General features: G+C 38.0%; 1 protein-coding gene across 3 annotated transcripts in view; it reads left to right on the top strand.

Annotated features, from left to right (window-relative positions):
- Positions 1-13,236: 13,236 nt before the first annotated feature.
- The window catches only part of NUP107 (nucleoporin 107), a 47,467-nt gene continuing 41,075 nt past the window's right edge, over positions 13,237-19,628 (top strand). Inside the window, exons 1-5 of one of the 3 annotated variants that reach the window (XM_032420696.1) lie at positions 13,237-13,409; positions 15,203-15,294; positions 15,785-15,871; positions 16,660-16,775; positions 19,335-19,479. In XM_032420696.1, coding sequence (XP_032276587.1) covers positions 13,402-13,409; positions 15,203-15,294; positions 15,785-15,871; positions 16,660-16,775; positions 19,335-19,479 — 448 coding nt within the window. In that variant the 5' untranslated portion in view covers positions 13,237-13,401. Of the gene's footprint in view, positions 13,410-15,202; positions 15,295-15,784; positions 15,872-16,631; positions 16,776-19,334; positions 19,480-19,628 lie in introns of those variants that run through there. The other 2 variants (XM_032420697.1, XM_032420698.1) reach the window with 2 other exon arrangements.

The raw sequence follows: 19,628 nt of genomic DNA, 5'->3' as shown, positions 1-19,628 counted from the left end.
TCCCTCCATCTCACGCCACCTTTAATCAGACGTACATGATTTCATATTAGAAGTAAAGGAGCACTTCTGAAACCAAACAGTGTCATGATTTAGAAGATTTTACTCAACTCTGCAGTGAATTGAATGTTTTCTTTACTATTTTTTGTTTGTTTCTTGTTTTAGAAATAGGAGTGGTGGACAGGCACGAATTAAATGACAAAAATTTATTTGAACAGAAGAAAGTACATTGAACATTTAAGCAAATTAGGGATTAATTTAGTCCAACCTTTTTTTTTATTATTACATCTTGTATTAGGGGTGAGGTTTCCGTCTGTAATCACTTCTCAGAACTGAATTTGGACCTTCTCCAGATAAATTTTATACATTAATTACTTGAAGTAATAATGGTAGAAGGAGACAGTAACCATCTGTGTGGTTTGCATGTTAAGATATAAACTTAAAGTTCCCAGAAGTTGATTTAGTCCTTCTCTACTGGAACTATTCTGGAAAAAGTTCTCATTTCACTCATTCATTCCTTTGAATTTTCTGACTTCGGTAAAGCATCATACAAGATTTTAACTGGCAACTTTAATAGAGTATTTGCTTAGACTCATAAAACAATATCAATTCCTGAAATACATTTTTGAGCTCCTTGCAGAAGCTGGACCAGCTGGTAATGAACTATTTAGCAAACACCTAACAGCTAGCTCTTAATTTTTCAGGAGCAAAGAGAATGTTGTTAACCACTGCCCTGACACTAATTTCTTTCCACTCTGAACTAGTCTAGTATAAGATATTCTTACGGTCAAGGCATTCTCCCCTTCTCAGGATGTGGCTAAGGCCCGATGTAGAGTTAATGCTTTTGTTGCCCAAGGCCCTCTGCCAAGATTTGTTCAAGGAGGAAAAGGGGACAAGTCTCAGGAAGTCATCCAAACAGGGTAGATGTAAAATGACAAACTGTCAGCCCTGGAAAGGGAAGGCGATTTGCAAGGCCACCTCTGCCACCACTGTCAGAAGAGAGCTGCATCTCCCCAAGAGTTCCTCTCCCCAAGGCTATTACATCATAAGGAAGGGCTGTTTGCTTAGCTCAGTTGCTCATAAAACTCACTGAGAGAAGCAGTAAAATTGGTCACAATTGGCTTAACTGCTTTATCTCACTTTGAAGAAGAAAGGTGAATTCTGGGTAGCAAAAGATTTTGTGGCAGGTCTCCTTGACCTGCACGAAATAAACTGAAACACCACATGAGTTAAATCAAAATATATTCAATATCTAGCTTGAAGCCTAGCTCGACTATTAACTCCTCTTTTCCAAAGGAAAATAATCTGTGGAATTGTAATAACAATTATTATATATTAATTATCAACCTGTTATTACATAGGAATCTATGGAACCATTCCATACATAGGCTATTTCTCTGCTTTCCTTTCCTGCTATTCTGTCAAAGGTGAGAGAATCACAGAAGTTTAAGAAAGCTGTCACCCAGGTTCCCCAAAAGAAACTAAGGGGAATGATGAAAGAATAAGAAAAACTAGCAAATGATCCTTTAATTCTTGTTTTCTGGTATGGTGTTTCCATGAAAGAGACCTTTTTAGATTGAAGAACTCAAGCGCTAATAGTTGAAAGTAATAATATTAATCATTCCTTGGGTCCCCTACTATATGCCACTCACTACTCCTAAGCACTTTACGTGTGCTTTATTTAGTCCTCAAAACAGTGCTGTGCGGGGCGCCTGGGGGGCTCAGTCATTGGGCATCTGCCTTCGGCTGAGGTCATGGTCCCAGGGTCCTGGGATGGAGCCCCACATCGGGCTCTCTGCTCAGCAGGAAGCCTGCTTCTCCCTCTCCCACTCCCCCGCTTGTGTTCCCTCCCTTGCTGTCTCTCTCTCTCTGTCAAATAAATAAATAAAATCTTAAAAAAAAAAAAATGCTATGCAAGACGGGTTATTAGTGTCCCCTAATACTGCCAACAGAAGCATCAAATCAATAGAATTAAATATTCATTTTATGCACTGGAAAATGAGATTATTTTTGCTGATATTATAAGTGAATACCTCGAGGTGCCTGGCTGGCTTAGTCGGTGGAGCATCTGATTCTTGGATCTCAGGGTTGTAAGTTTGAGCCCCATAGTTGGGTGTAGAGATTACTTAAAGTCTTAAAAAATAATAATAATAATAAGTGAATACCTCAAAAGTTCAAAAAAAAACAATCTATTAGAATTATTCAGGAACTTGGGAAAGTGGCTAGATACAAGATAAGTATGCCAAAAATTAATAGTTTTAGTCTATATTCACAGTAAGTACTTGGAAGTTGATATGAGGTAAACATTTATGACAAAAACTATAAATCCCTGAAGGAATAAAGCTAATAAGCAAGAGCTATTATAAAGTCCTAATAAAGGACATAAATCAAGATCTGAACACATACTATATTCTTAAATGGGAAGACAGTATCATAAAATATCAATTCCCCCAAATTAATATCTTAATGTAATATAATTCCAATTTGAATTTCAACTGGGTTAAGTTTTGAAATTGAAATTTAATTAAGTCATCTTTAAGTTCAAGTGAAAGAAGTAATGATACTAATCAGCATAGAATTGAGTCCAGAAGTAGATTCTAGTACATAACAGAAATTAATATATGAGAAAAATACAGTTCAATAAGAAAGAATGTTAATAAATGATGCTGGCAGGGGCGCCTGGGTGGCTCAGTTGGTTAAGCGTCTGCCTTCGGCTCAGGCCATGATCCTGGGGTCCTGGGATCAAGTCCCAGATCAGGCTCCCTGCTCAGTGGGAGGCCTGCTGCTCCACTGCTTGTGCTCTCGCTCTCTCGCTCTCTCTCTCTCACAAATAAATAAAATCTTTAAAAAAAAATAAAATAAGTGATGCTGGCACAACTAGCTATCCATCTGAAGAAAATAAAAGTTCAACCCCTATATAAAGCAAATTTCAGATGTTTTTAAATTTTTCAAGCTATAAAGTAAGAAATCTTAGAAGAAAATCTAAGAGACTAGAAGTGTAGTCTAGAGATAAAGAAGACCTTTTTAGCCAATTCAAGAAACTCAAGCTATTTTAAAATTAAAACATTATATATTTAAATTATAATAAAATTAAAGAATATTTCTACATAAAGAATATATATACAGATATATAATTTGCTTGGCAAAATATATTACAAAGTAGATTTGGGAAAATATAACAATATATAGAATACAAAGTTCTTAGAAATTGTGAAGAAACAATCCAAAGGAAAACTGGATGAAATATTATCAGGCAATTCAGAGAAGAGCAAATCCAAATAGCTCATAAACATAAAAAAATGTTCCAACTAGTAGCAGAGAAGTGCAAAGCAAAGTACCAAAGAACCCAACACATGGGCAAAATTCGCAGAGATAACTTATACTGTAGTTCCAGAAAGGAGGTTAGAGAACAAGAAAGAAATCCTATATTACTGATGGCAATGTGCATTGTAGAGCCTTTGGGTAAATCAAAATTTTAATTTGCTATCTGCTAATATCTGTTAAAATTGGAAAACAGGCATATTTGACCCAGCTATCCTATTCCTGATAGCTACACCAAAAAAATGAAAGGATATATACACAAAGACTATTTACAGCCACACACTATTGAAGAAAAAACAGAGACAGGGTGAATGACATCATCAATGAAGAATAATCGAATTGATTCATGCAAAACATAGAACATTATGCAGCATTTCAAAATGAGTATGATGTTTATGGTTGACTGAGAGGGATTTCTATGACGTATCGAAAGTGGACAAAGCAAGGTACTGAAAGATATGTACCAGGTTGTTAACATGGTTACAGAGGAGGGAGGAGGTGAGGAAGTTAGGGGGATCTCAGTAGGTGAAAGAAAAAAAGCAAAAATACATCAGTAAAGGGCGTCTGGGTGGCTCAGTTGGTTAAGCGACTGCTTTCGGCTCAGGTCATGATTCTGGAGTCCCGGGATTGAGTCCCGCATCAGGCTCCCTGCTCAGCGGGGAGTCTGCTTCTCCCTCTGACCCTCCCCCTCTCATGCTCTCTGTCTCCCATTCTCTCTCTCAGATAAATAAATAAAATCTTTAAGAAAAAAAAAATCAGTAAGAAAAAGAAAAAATAGGAACACAAAGATATAGAGCATCCTCATTGTCAGTAGCAGGTAAATAAAAGTTTCTGGAATATAAATTTTAAAAGCTAGACGAATGTCATTATTAGATATAAAATATGAATGTAAACATGTGGAGGGATAATGAGCAATAATAAAAATCACTGTGTGAAGCAGTAGTAATATGAGTGACTTTTGAATTATTTGTTTGCCCCTCATGTTGTTATGCTATCGTTAAGTAAAAATAAGTTTAAAAAAATTTTAAGTAAGTTATCATAACTTCATACTTAAGTCAGGGAAAAAAAAATCATCATTCAAAAAGTCAAAGGAGTTTAGCTTTCTTTTATTACCAAAAATCCAACCTTTTTACAACGGCTAAAGAAAGTTAGTTGATTTTGTGAAAGACAAGGAAGCGATACTCCCCTAGGATGACAAGCAGTTTCCTAAAGATTAACCTCAATCATTTAAAAATTGCAAATAGGAAGCCAAGATGGACTTTGAAGTACAGATTTACCTAATGCCCTTTTGCAGCACAGACTAAAGCTTCCAGACAAGTTTCAAGGTCAATGTTCAAGACAGACACAGCTTTTTCTTGCATTACAGAGCACTGCCAATCATTTATGCTTTTAAATGCACTTCTATTTATAGAACCTGCGTAGTTTGCTCTTATATGTCAATATATTTGTAGCTCAGAATACACTCAAAGTATTTTTAAAGTCAACTCCTGCTCTTGATTTATAACCAAATATGCTATGTTTTCAATCATTAAAATAACACCTTGAAAATCTTGTTGTTAAAGAATGATTCATAGCAAGGCGCCTGGGTGGCTCAGTCAGTTAAGCGTCTGACTCTTGATTTCGGCTCAGGTCATGATCTCAGGGTCGTGAGATGGAGCCCCAGATGCTGGGTGTGGAGCCTGCTTGGGATTCTCTCTCTCACTTTCCCTCTGCCCCTCCTCTCTCTCTCCTTTCTCTCTCCCTCCCTCTCTAGGAAAAAAAAAAAGAATAGATTCATAGCATTATGGATGCATGATGCATTCTCTTCAGGATATAGTTTGATAGATTCTCTAAATTAGATAAGATATTTATTTATAGGGGCACCTGGGTGGCTCAGTCGTTAAGCGTCTGCCTTCGGCTCAGGTCATGATCCCAGGGTCCTGGGATCGAGCCCTGCATCGGGCTCCCTGCTCGGGAGAGCCTGCTTCTCCCTCTCCCACTCTCCCTGCTTGTGTTCCCTCTCTTGCTGTCTCTCTCTCTGTGAAATAAATAAAATCTTTAAAAAAAAAAAAAATTTATTTATAAACAAAGATAACAGTATATATTTGGTAAGCTGCCTATTTAAATTTTTAATTATTTGTTATAGTGTTTCTGAAAGTCTATCATTTGGTCAGACAATAATGTGTGTTTTTTCCCTCTAAATTCCTTCCCCCTCTCTGCTCTCCCCCATGTCACTCTGTATCTCTGTCTCGCTCAGCACATGCCTCCCATCTTCAGCCAACACACTGAGGTCTGGACAATGACCCGCATTAGGTAAACTGGACTGAAGGCTAAATGCCCTTATCTGTGTTCTTAGCACTACAGAAGCCACTCCCTGGACTCTTGTGCAAAGCCCAGAAAAGAGGAGAGAACACCTGTGATATGTGAGATTGAATTTCCTGCCTTCAACCCACTAAGCCAGGCAGGATGAGGGCTCAGTCAGAACTAACACCATATAAGAAAAACAATTTAATATGACTTTTCTTACCCAGTTGAATTTATGGGCTAAGGTTCATGCTAGCTACCTTCTTTTCATAATAAAGCTAAACAGAGTATAAATCGTGCTATTTAGAGAAAAGAGAATGAAGCAATGCTCTCGCCAGGGCCCTAATAAATCATTCTTCGGAAACGCAAATGTGTTTGATTTACAGGATTTTTATGCCAAGCAGAGAAGTATGTGAAAACAGCAAAGTAAAATGCATAAGCTGCATTGTGGTTTAGTCGGAGAATGTCCTATATCAACAGGGAATAACGATTTTAGTTTTTCAGTTGCTCCCAAGATCATTTCCACTATCGATGAAGCCTGAGATGTCTGTAAAGAGGAGTCATTGCAATTGATTTATTTGTCTGGCAAACTTTTTGTAAGCAAATTCACCACTACCTTGAAAATGTCACTGACTATTTCTGCTTAAGACACTAGAAGCACAAGGGGCGCCCAGGTGGCTCAGTCGTTAAATGTCTGCCTTCGGCTCAGGTCATGGTCCCAGGGTCCTGGGATCGAGCCCCATATTGAGCCCCATATCGAGCTCCATATCGAGCCCCATATCGAGCCCCACATCGAGCCCCACATCAAGACCCACACTGAGCCCCACGTCGGGCTGCCTGCTCGGCGGGAAGCCCGCTTCTCCCTCTCCCACTCCCCCTGCTTGTGTTCCCTCTCTCGCTGTCTCTCTGTCAAATAAATAAAATCTTAAAAAAAAAAAAAAAAAGACGCTAGAAGCACAAGCCATAATGAAACCTGTATTGAGCTAACCCTTACTGTTAGAATTCTAAGAAGCAATAATATATTTGTGATTTTATGTTAAAAATCTCCCAGACATCGATGTCTAAATCACAATTCAGCAATAAAAGAGTAACTCAAAATTATAGTTTCACATTTCATCATTCTACTTCCTCTTCAAATTGAACACGATTTAAAAGAATTAAGAGAAGCTGTAACACATAAATTATTCAAGGGTTCTTCCTGTTTTTAAGCTTCACAAGATTATGATGATAAAGAAATCTTTTGAAGTGGTAGAGAGTACTGTGAAGTATATATGATAGAGTACACGTGAAAATAAATTTAATCTGATTATACAAATGTAGATACTCTTACTAGAATATTTTTTGAAGAATTGAATCAATTATATTGATTGGAAATGACCCGCTCATTCAAGAAAAATTTGAGCACATACTAAATGACAAAAGGTAGAGGTGAAAAAAACATATGCTCCCTGCCTTCTTGGTGCTAAACAAAAGAGCCAGCACTTCTATTGAATATTTGCTATATGTGCTGCGTGATAATATTAGCCAATGTTTATTGAGTGGTTATTATATACCAGGACTGTTCTAAGTGATTTATACATGTAAACTGATTTAATCCACACAGTAAATCTGTCCAATCTGTTATATAGAAGCATAGACATCATTTGTCCAAGGCTCCACCAAGCAAGTAGGGGAGCCAGGATTCAACCCAAGGAGTTTTTGTGTTCTGTACCACCTCTCAAATTGCTATGTAAATATTATTTAATTACCAGTACAAACTGTTAAGGATAATAGTCATTTTCTCAATTTTACAGAGGAGGAAACTGAATTGTAGAGAGGTGAAATACCTCAGTAAATGTGAACTGACCAAGATCCTACCCACTACACTGCTTTATTGGGAAGAAAGACCAGTGTCAACCAGGCTCTACCTTTACTTTGACCCTACTTGATCTTGGAGTAAAGCATTTTTCTTCAAACCAAATAACATCACCCTTCCCCCTGCAAAAAAAAAAAAAAAGTCATATCTGAAAAGACATAATGTACTCAGTCAATAGCTTCCCGTTATTATCACCACAACCACATCCTTGTCTAGAGTCCTATCAATGTCTTCTTGTCTTTCCATTAGTTTTTCTCCTATGCATGAAGTTCAAAAACACATCCGAATCTTCGAGTGCAGTTTACACTTCACACTTAAGTATTTTTTTCTCCCTGACTCATGAACTTTTTTGTGAAATTTAACATTTTATTCTATCTCTTTTTGCCCCGATCTGAACCAACTTTGTATCTTGCAGCAAAGCTCTGTTTTGCTTCACATCATTGATGTTTTAACTACTTTGCAATATCACTACTACTTATGCATAAAATGTCAGAATTTCATTCTACTTACTAAGATCTGATACATTTTGAGCAGTGAGCTGAATTAAATAAAAAATTACTTAATTTATTTTGGTATATATATATATTCACAACAATGTGAATATACTTAATGCGACTGAACTGCACATTTAAAAATGGCTAAAATATTAAATTTTATATTAGGTATATGTTACCATAATTTTTTAAAAGATTTTATTTATTTCAGAGAGTGAGAGAGAGAGAGAACATGAGCAGGAGGAGAGGGAGAAGCAGACTACCCACTGAGCAGGCAGCCAGATCCGGGACTCAATCCCAGGACCCCAGGCTCATGACCTGATCTGAAGGCAGATGCTTAACCAACTGAGCCACGGAGGTGCCCCAAATGTTACCAGACTTTTTAATAAATAAATATAAGAGCTGGTTGATTTGAAGGGGAAAAAAAGAATAAAACATTGGCAACCAAGCACTAATATCAATTTGCAAGATGGAATAGTTTAACTTCATAATGTGTTTTAAATAGTAGTATTTTAAGAAAATAATAACCAAATTTTATTTGGTAACTACAATAGTGATTTAAAATATTTATGTTATCCATGTTATGATCAAATAACTATGTTTGAGTAGGTAAGTTTACATGATTTTTTTTTTTTTTTAATGAGTGAATGTTCCTTTTCTCCCCAGTGTATATCTTCCAGGTGCAAGCACAGTGCCTAGTACATAGTAGACATTTAATAAAAAATTGTAAATGGATGAGTAAAGGCTTCTTCAGGATTAGATCCACTGAACTGCTTTATATGGAGAACAAAAGGAGACTTTACAGTCATATTTATATTTTTCAGTATAAAGTTAATTATTTTGCACTCTTCATCTAGACAGGGAAAAATGCTTCTGCTGTTATTGCAGCATCACGGAAGAAAAAGGATTGGGACTGGTCCAATTCAATCCATGTTGCTAATGCCTCTATCACTATGTCTTGAGTTTGATGTTGCCAAATGAACTGATAATTATTACCAAAGTAAGAATAAGATCATTTTTGAGCATATATAATATGCTATACATATTATAATGCCTAGTACTGTTCTAAGGTGTTACACATATTAACTCATTAAATCTTTATAACAACCTTATGATCTAGCACTATTATTACACCCAAAAGGAAAAACTGAGGCATGCAGTTGCACTCCAGGTCACATCTCTAGTAAGTGGTGGAGCTGGGATGTGACACTCAGGTAGTAGTCACATGGATTTATAGTAAGAAAACCACTAACCAGCTACTTACAATTTACCAAAAGAGAAATTTAGCTCAGAAGGGAAAGATTGAAAAGACAACAGCCAGAAAGAAGTGCCAGGTGAAAGAATGCTTTCTTCCAAGTTAGGAAAGAAGTCAGGCAGATTTTGAAAGAGAGACAAACTGATCTCACATGCCATCTGATGTGATCCTAAGAAACACTCAACAATACCAATGTAGGGGCGCCTGGGTGGCTCAGGCGTTAAGCGTCTGCCTTTGGCTCAGGTCATGATCCCAGGGTCCTGGGATCAAGCCCTGCATCGGGCTCCCTGCTCTGCGGGAAGCCTGCTTCTCCCTCTCCCACTCCCCCTGCTTGCATTCCCTCTCTCGCTGTGTCTCTCTCTGTCAAATAAATAAATAAAATCTTAAAAAAAAAAAAGAAAGAAACTTAACATTAAAAAAAAAACAATACCGATGTAGTATTCCTGCATCCTGTCCTTCCCAATGTTTTTTTATTTTTTTATTTTTATTTTTATTTTTTAAAAGATTTATTTATTTATTAGAGAGAGAGAGAGGAGGGGGAGGGGCAGAGGGAGATAGAGAATCTTTTTTTATTTTAAGATTTTATTTATTTATTCATGAGAGACAGAGAGAGAGAGGCAGAGGCAGAGGGAGAAGCAGGCTCCCTGGGATCATGACCTGAGCCAAAGGCAGATGCTTAACCGACTGAGACACCCAGGCGTCCCTCAAATGTTTTTTTTTAAAGATTTTATTTATTTGACAGAGATTGAGAGTACAAGCCGGGGGAGTGGCAGGGAGAGGGAGAAGCAGTGTCCTGCTGAGCAGAGTTTTTTTTAAATGCTTATCATGAGAAAACAATGGGGAAAAATCCAAATTGAGGAACATTCTGCAAAAATTGGTCTTAAAGTCTGGAGGACTATTCTAAATGAAAGTAGAACAAAGAGACAGGACAACTAAATGCATAATCCTCTATTGGATCCTGTATTGGAGGAGGGCTGTTATAAAAGGCATTATTGAGACAATTGGGGAAATTGAATATGTTAATTATGGTAGTCTGTCCATGCTAAATGTTCTGAGTGTTTATTGTATTGGGTAGAAGAATGTCTTGTTCTTGATTTAGGAGATGCCTTCTTAAGTACTTAGGAGTGAAGTGTCAAGATGTCTACAACTAACTTTCAAATGGTTCAGACAAAAAACAAAAAAGAACAGGCAATTGTGGGGAAATGTTAGTAATTGGTGATTATAGGTAAAGAATATATTAACACCTTGGGGTGCCTGGGTGGCTCAGTCAGTTAAGCGTCAGACTCTTGGTTTTTGCTCAGGTCATGATTGGAGGGTCGTTGAGATCAAGCCCTGAGTGAGGCTCCGTGCTCAGTGCAGAGTCTGCGTGAGATTCTCTGCCTCTTCCTCTCCCTCTGCCCCTCCACCCACTTGCATGCTCTCTTCTTTCTCTTTCTCAAATAAATAATTTTTTTTTAAAAAAAGAATATATTTGATGTGGGAAACAAAGACAGAAGAAAAATTACTGTCTACAGCCCATGGACAAGTCCTTGAAACAGGTAGAATGACATTCCTCTAGGGACTCAGCTGCCTCAATGTTAATATTTTGCTAAGGGCAAAAAGCAATCTTAGCCTGACCCCCCAGGATCCTGTAAGTCTTCTTTAACATATAGAAATTCCTTTGGAAACTTCCTTTATCTTTACCCCAACCCCCACCAAGATACATGTTAGGAATCATCCTCTAAGCACATGGTCCACTGATATACATCTAAAGGGCCTGAGGGTTTACTAAAGAATAATAAGTGACCTTTCCTAACAAGAGCTAGCCCCCTCAGGGTCCTAGAAACCTTGCTTCCAGAACACCTTGGAGGCTTGTGCTATCCCTAACTCCCTCCCAACTTCAAACTATAGAATCAGTCACTCCTCACAACCCCTGTGCAACTTTTTCTGCCCATGGGTTCTGTCCCCGTGCTTTAATAAAACCACCTTTTTGCACCAAAGACGTCTCAAGAATTCTTTCTTGGACGTCGGCTTCAAACCCTAACATCTTTCCTACATCATATTGACACCTATTGTACTGTTTTTCAGCTTGAATGTAGGTTTGAAAGTTTTCAAAATAAAAAGTTAGGGAGGGGATAAACAAGTAATGATTTTCTTCCTCAACTGTTAGGGGTAAGGGAGAGGAAAGAGTGCTCTAGATCAGACAGTTCGGGTCTGAGTGCTCTTGGGATAGCTGTTTCCTGGTCTTTAGCTCCTGTGCCCCTGTTCCCAAGCCTTTTCTCCAGCTTCTTAACAATTCTGTGAGTTCCTGATAGGCTTCTAGTAAAGTCCCTTTTGCTTAAGTAAGTGATAATGAATTTCTATCATTGAAATCAGGATCTCTAAAAATAAAGCTGGAATATATACAATATGCACCACACAAGGAGTTTGTTCCAAATAGTTTTAAAGTAGGTAATCAAATGAATACATTTTCAAATATTTTGGGGGTAGTATGATGTTCATGCCTACTATTTAAATGTGTCAAAGTGAACCCCCCTGCACTTCAACAGGAGTTTTCTCTTTGCCCATGAACTGAACATCGGGCTAATCCTTTGACCCAAACTGCTCTTCCTCCTTATTATGTGCATTATGGTCAATCACTTCAAATACATTATATGAATAAAACACATTGGAATTCAGTTGCCAGGGGACACATGGCAAGAACCTGAACCACTGGCTCACATGGTGAATAAATTTGCTCCAGCACCACAAAATCATTAGGACCAGATTTCACTTTCTATAAAAGAAAAAGTGCACTTTTGTACAGGAATATTTGGAGACAAGAAGAATGAGAGAGCACAAGGGCGGGACTCAGCAAGTAGGTTATTGAAAGAGGAGATTTTTTTAAATTTAAATTTTAGTTAGTGAACATACAGTGCAATATTGGTTTCTGGAGTAGAGTTCAATGATTCATCACTTATATACAACACCCAGTGCTCATCACAACAAGTGCCCTCTTTAATACCCATCACCCATCTAGCCCATCCTCCACCCACCTCCCTCCATCACCCCTCAGTTTGTTCTCTATTGTTAAGAGTCTCTTATGGTTTGTTTCCAAAAGAGGAGACTTTTGAGGACTACTACGTGAAGTGGACATTTGGCATCTCATTGTTTATCTTTGCAATAACTCTCTGATAGAAGTGTTACCTCCATTCTACAGATGAGGGGGGAATATGTGCAGGAGGAGGGTTCAAGCCTAGATAGAGCCCACAATCACTTTTCCCCCCAAAAATGTCATGTGGTCTTAGTGTGTCAGGAGGCCTTCCGGTACATTACCTAGGATTGCAGCAGAATATAAAAAGGTAAGGAAAAACTTGGACTGATTCCTTCAGGGCCAGAATATACTACTTTTTGGCTATAGGGGCACTTTGAAATAGAGGGCAATACCATCACCCTTTATCCTTTTTTGTATGTTTATTTCAAGTTTTTATTTAAATTTAAGTTAGTTATTACAATACATATGCTGTAATATTAGTTTCAGGAGTAGAATTTAGTGATTCATCACTTACATATCACTCTTTATGCTTTTTAAGACAGGTGATCTTTTTCTCCTTAATAGGGGAAAATATCAAGTAAAAAACGAACAGCCGTTATGGAAAAGAATTTCAAGAATCTTAAGGGGGTTACACTACAATTCAAACAAGGTGAGTAAGTGAGACTGACAGGGACCCCTGAGGTGGAGGGCAGAGTCTGCACGTCTGAATTCCAAGCCCGAGATTCCTTCTTACTAAGAATACCAGGAAATGACTGCACGTTTCTCTAGACTGTCAACATACCTCAACTTTCCCTTTAGGATCACCTGGCGCTTGGACCACGCCCACAAATACCCGTCAGGCAAAGTGGCCGCCGCGCCTCCGCGCTAGACCCCCTCAGGCGCCGCCCCCTGCCCGGCCCAGCACTGCCGCCTCGGCCGGGTACGCCCCGCCTGGCGCCATCACACTCTAGCACAGCCTTCGCGCCTGCGCAGGCCGGACCTGCGGCAGTAGGCGGAAGTCGTCGCGCGTGCGCTAGATGGGAAAGCTGTTTCTTCTCCCTCCCTCCCCCTTTCCTGTAGGGCGGCTTTTCTTGGACGTGCTTCCGGGTCGAGGGGTTTGCTTCCGGAGAGCGGGAAGGCTGAAACGGGGTGATTAAACTGGAGCCGAGTTTGCGAGGTTCTCGTTGGAGAGAAGGCCGTGGCCATGGACAGGTCAGTTCTGGTGATACTGGCCAAGCTCGGAGACTTGCCCCTCCTGCTTGTTGGCGGAACGAAATAGGTGAAACCCAACTCTCAGAGGAAGCCGGGGAGGGCCCGGGTGCTAAGCCTAAGACTGCTTTCCCGGGGTGGGGGGCTCTGTAGGTGATGGAAGAAAGGCCGCTTGGGTCGGGCTGGGTATAGACGGTGATAATGCCCTGCGTTCTCGCGGCAACTCTGCCATCTGTTTTGTGTTTTCGCGCGACATTTTTTGGTCCTGGGGTGGGCGGATAGGAGGTGGCCCGGCATTCGAGATGCTGAGTGACCTGCCCGAGATCACAAAGCCAGTCAGTGACGGAACTGGGTTTTCAACCCAGACTTTCTTATTACAAGTTCCAGCATCAGAGAGTTACTGAATTGAGTTCTTTCAATCACCCTGGCACTATGCTAGCTGCCTGCGACATAGGTGAGTTACTCTATGTTCTTGGCCACGGGGAGTTGGTTGTATAGTGGAGGAGATATCCGAGCAGTGCAAAGTGATGTGTTTTGACTATTCTGTGAGAAGAGAAAATGAGGATGCGGTTAAGTCCACCTGCCACGGGAGGTAGCAGGAAGACTTCTCAAAGGAGGTAACTTTCTAGTTAGTCTGAATAATAGTAGCCAACATTGAGTGCCTTAAACGCTTTATATATATTACTAGCTAATTTAATTATCCTACAGTCGTTTGAGGATAGGTACTATGATCCTCTTTTCATAGATAACACTGGGGCTAAAAGAGCTTAAGAACTTGGTCACAGTTAGGAAGCTAATAAATAGAAGAACCAAGTTGCCAACCTGGATCAATGTGTCTCCAGATTCCAGGCGGCTCTTTCTGGTGAGTTAAGTGTTCACCAGGTGGGTGAACAAGGGGCAAATGTAGGCCTCTGTAGAAGAAACAACATGTATAGGGTGCAAGAATATGAAAAGGAATGCGTTGTGTAGCCGAATGGTCACATGCAATATGTGTTTGTATGGGGATGTTGGTTGCTGAATATGAGGCTGAACTGGTAAGCTGGGGTTAGTTAGATTGTAAAAAACAAAGGAAATTTGGACTTGATTCTGTAAGCCAGAGAGATTCCGTAGGCTTCAGAGCTACCTGAAGGTTTTAAGTGGAGGAAAAGCATATTAGATTCTTGTCTCAAAATACAGGTCTTTTAATTCACACAATTTATATTTTAGACCTTGGACTGAGAATGGTGGGAGATCAGAGGCTCTGTGACTGCAAGTAGTACTGAGACCAGAGACGTCATTAGTGTACTCTGGGGAGCAATAACTTGAAGGATCATTTCTCTCCAATTTACTAGAATTCTTTTACTTAGTCTTCCATTTTGTCAGTCCAAACAACAGAATTTTTCACAGTACACCCGGTTTGAAACATTTGGAAACTACAGAAGATCCTTTTAAGAGAGAGTTCCTGCAATTTTAGGGAACTCCTCAAATTAACAGAAGAAAGATCTGCCTTCCTGAAGCAATTATGTAAAATAGTGTTATAATATAGATTTCAAGTGTTGAAATCATTCCATAGGCAAAAATAACATATTGAGTACTAGAAACTCAAAGATGCCTGTGCAGGAAAAATTTGAGAGGGACTTTGAAGGATAAGCAAGATTTGGAAACAAAGAGCACTGTCAACCAAAAGCTCACGGACTTGGCTACTGGGATGATCTATACCTCGACTGACCCAGGGTCCTTTGCTCCAATCATGATAAAGTTCTTTGCAGATGCTGCATTCTTATTTCATTCACATGAACTTAATGATACTATTTTAGGAGTGGCTATGGAGAGATGTCATCCCCTGTGATCCGGGAGGCAGAGGTGACTCGGACTGCGCGGAAACAGAGTGCTCAAAAAAGAGTTTTAAGTATCCTTTGCATTTTAAGTATTGTTATACAAATTGCAATATGCTTGGAATCAGGATTATAGAATTTTCTTTTTATGAGAGATACTAAACACTCGCTATTATAACAAAGTACTGTGGAAATTAGTTTTTTAAGTCCCGAGATATGTTATTTGGTAAATTAAATGCTGAAATTCAATGAGATTAAGATTTGTGTTACCCCAAAAATAAGGATGTTCTGTTTTACTGTTATCATATTGTCATTAGCTTCTGCTAAGATTAGATATCCTTTTTTAAAATTTGAAATATAAGGACCACGTGTAGTACTAAGACTGATATTTGAGAAATTAAGTAGTAGAGGGAGTTATTTACTCTTTGCATAGAATAAATGGTAGCCATAAAAACCTTGTTCTTAAAAAAATGTATTCACATATTTATATAGTGTAAATATGGTTAATTTGAACTTTAATGGTGTCTTTTCTATGTAGAAAACTTTTCTTAATGCTTCCTATAGTTCGGCCATCCCAAGATGAAATTTTTGCTACTACTACACCAAGAAATCAGGTTATCCCTCGGACTCCTAGTTCATTTCGACCACCTTGTAAGATTTTTTGCTTTTAAAGCAAATAATAATAATAATAGTAGCTGTAGGTTAAAACTTAAAATACACATAATAAATATAATCTTTGGTTATGATATCAATAATTAAGAACAAATAATAATGATTGCAGTTACTATGTACAGGTACTGTACTTTACATAAATACACAATGACTGTAACGTAAGTATTATCTCTATTTCGCCAAAACAAAGTGAGACTTGGAGAAACTATTCAGTAAGGATAGCATGGCTGAGCAAATATGTAAGTAATGGAATCAAAATTCAAGCAATGATTTGTGTACTTCAGAGGCTATGCCCTGTACACCAAATGGCCTCTTCAGTATGCTTTATAAAATTAGAATATGAAGAATCCATGGACTTATTCATGTCCTTTTTTTTTTTTTTTTTTACCACTCAGTTATGTTTTAACAAAAGCATCTCTATTTGCAGTAAAAATTTTTCCTGATGGGCTCAGTAGTACCAAAAGCCGAAATTTAAAAAAATAAGTTAAATCTTCATATTGTGGAAATGTTAATATTTAAAGTATTTACTTGGTTAGAATCTACATAATTAAAAACAAAGTTATTGGGGCATCTGCCTGGCTCAGTCAGTAGAGCATGTGACTCTTGATCTTGGGGTTGTGAGTTTGAGCCCATGTTGGGTGTAGAGATTACTTAAATAAATTTTAAAAATTAAAAAAAAAAACAACAAAGTTTACTGTTTGATTGTTTTGTTTTCATGATCACTGTTCATGCGCTTTAGATTCTTTTTACTAACCTCTTATTTGTAGTTACTCCACCCAGCCGAAGCTTACTAAGGCATCCAGATGTTTCCTGCATTCTTGGAACGGGAGGGAGGTCTCCCCGGCTTACACAGTCTTCAGGGTTCTTGGGAAACCTGTCTATGGTATGTAGGAAAGCAGGGCTGAAAATATTTCCACCTTCATATAAAAGTATGATATTGAGCTGAAAAGCCTTTAGTGAGATTTGAAGTCATAGTCATCAAAAGAGTAGCTAGGTGATGGAGATTGAAATAATTTTTTGGTTAGGCTTTCAGAAAACAAACCTGAAGCATCTCGTGTCACAGATGGAAGCTGCAACACCAAAAACATTTAGATGCAGATAGAATGTGTTAATCTGATAGTCTGCTGATCCAAAGAAATAATTGGTGGGTTGCTAATAGCTATAAAAGCTGAGCCCTGTTTTGAAGCATAAAACAGTAGGAAGCCAAGAGTAATGGTTGAAGAATAGCATAAGGAAGAGAGACGATGCATTAAAGGAAAGAAAAGAGAAAATGTTGGGAAAAGTAGATGAGACACTCTTCAGGAATCATCGTGGTACAGTATTTAAAATAGAAGAAATGTCATATAAACTGATACAGATTGACTTGACCTAGGTGTTTAAAATATCCTCTAGAAAAAGAAAGGATTGTATCTGAGACGGAAACAGAAGAGTTCTGTTGGAGTAGTAGAGTACGATGGCTAATTTAGTGCTAAAAATATAAAAACGGTCCTTCTATATTTGCCTCTGTGCTTATTAAAAAGGCACAGGAATTTTTACACACTCTTGAAATTGTCTAGGTGTTTTCTGAAGAATGGTTTTGCATGGAAATAAGTCAATCGGAGAAAGACAAGTATCATACGATCTCACTGATAGGAGGAATTTGAGAAACAAGACAGAGGACCATAGGGGAAGGGAGGAAAAAATGAAACAAGATGAGACCAGAGAGGGAGACAAACCATAAGAGACTCTTAATCTCAGGAAACAAACAGGGTTGCTGGAGTGGTGGATAGGAGTGGGGTCGGAGGGATGGGGTGGCAGGGTGATGGACATTGGGGAGGGTATGTGCTATGGTGAGCGCTGGGTGAATTGTGTAAGACTGATGAATCACAGACCTGTACCTCTGAAACAAATAATACATTATATGTTAAAAAAAAGAAGATAGTAGGAAGGGAAAAATAAAAGGGGGGAAATTGGAGGGGGAGACGAACCATGAGAGACTATGGACTCTGAGAAACAAACTGAGGGTTCTAGAGGGGCGGGGGGTGGGAGGATGGGTTAGCCTGGTGATGGGTATTAAAGAGGGCACGTATTGAATGGAGCACTGGGTGGGTTATACGCAAACAATGAATCATGGAACACTACATCAAAAACTAATGATGTAATGTATGGTGACTAACATAACATAATAAAATAAAATTAAAAAAAAAAGAATGGTTTTGCATGTTAAATCTCTCCTTGTCTTAAAAGGTTAAATTGATCTTTAACATGTTTATTGTTGTCTTACAGATTTTAGTGTTAATGTCTAACAATGATCTAGCCATTGAACAGTTTTGCTCTGTATATGAATCTGGTTTATTTTGGCATGTTTACCGTATTCTGCTTGAAAACATGAGTGAATTGACTACATCTGGGTTTAAGCAAAAGAAGATAACTTATTATTTACTGTTTTAGAACTGCAAGATTAATAGTAAAATTCTTACTGTTTTAAAGCCCAGGACAGAGTAAACGTGTATTGATTATTATAAAATGTTTGGGTTTAAATATACATTTTTATTGTTGCTTGTGCCTAGATTTTAAATAAAGGCAATTTTTTTTTAATAAAGGTTAAAATTTTTAAAAGATGGATTTTAAATAAAGGTGAATTTTAAAAACAGGGACATGTTTTTAAACATTTTAGACATGTCCAAAAATAGTAGAGTAAGCCCCCATGTTCTCATTGCCCAGTTATCAATATATGGCTGATCTTGTCTCATCTACACCCACAAGCCTTTCCCTATGTTACTTTACAACTCCCAGGTTTCACACCACTTTACTCATAAATGCTTTTTTCATATGTATCTCTGAGACAAGGATACATTTCTTTAATATAGTGCTATTAACATATCTAACACTGTATACACAGAGTAATTCCTTTATCATTTCAAATATCCATTTTGTATATATATATTTTCATTATTGTATATATTTCATTAAATGTTCACATTTCCTCGGTTATGTCAATTTTTTTTAAGTTGGTTTGTTTAAATCAGGCTTCAAATAAGATAAACACATTGCATTTGCTTGGTATGTCTCATCTTTTAATCTGTAAGTTCCTCCATCATCCCTTTTAGTATAATTTATATGTTGAAAAAACATACAAATTTGTCATTTGTCCTGTATAATTTCCCAATAGTGAAAAACTGATGTGAACTTAGAGCAGTAGGACCACCATATTTTACCTGCTAATATCAGCTTAAATAGTACAAAATGCGATGTTTATGGCTTTTAAAATATATATGGAGTAGTACAAAGAAGAAAATAGTCATGAAAGCTGTGATTTCCTTAACAAAATAGCCTGTGGCTATCTCTTAAATGTGAAAAACACATATATATGTTTAAAAAAATTTAGCAATGTTAAAGTCTTTATTCCCTTAATGGCAGTAGCTCATTACTTTTCTGTATCTTCCTTTTTTTTTTTTTTAAGGTAACTAATCTGGATGACAGTAATTGGGCCACTGCATTCACATCACAGCGATCAGGAACCCTCACAAACACAGAATCCCACAGTGTAACAGAGGACGTTACTCTCAGTGCTGTTATGTTACGTGAGGATGATCCTGGTGAAGCTGGTAAATGGCTTTGAGCTTTTTAATGAAGTAGCCTGTACCTTTACTAAGATGAAGGAAACTATCTCTTGTGAATGTCATTATAAAGTATTTTTGGTTAAGCTGATTAGTTATGGTAATGCCTGAGCCATTTGATATAGTAGCTCTGGAAG

This window comes from Phoca vitulina, unplaced genomic scaffold, assembly GCF_004348235.1.
Source record: "Phoca vitulina isolate PV1807 unplaced genomic scaffold, GSC_HSeal_1.0 scaffold23, whole genome shotgun sequence".
In the NCBI taxonomy this organism is placed as follows: domain Eukaryota; kingdom Metazoa; phylum Chordata; class Mammalia; order Carnivora; family Phocidae; genus Phoca; species Phoca vitulina.
This window is presented reverse-complemented; position numbering and strand designations above follow the sequence as displayed.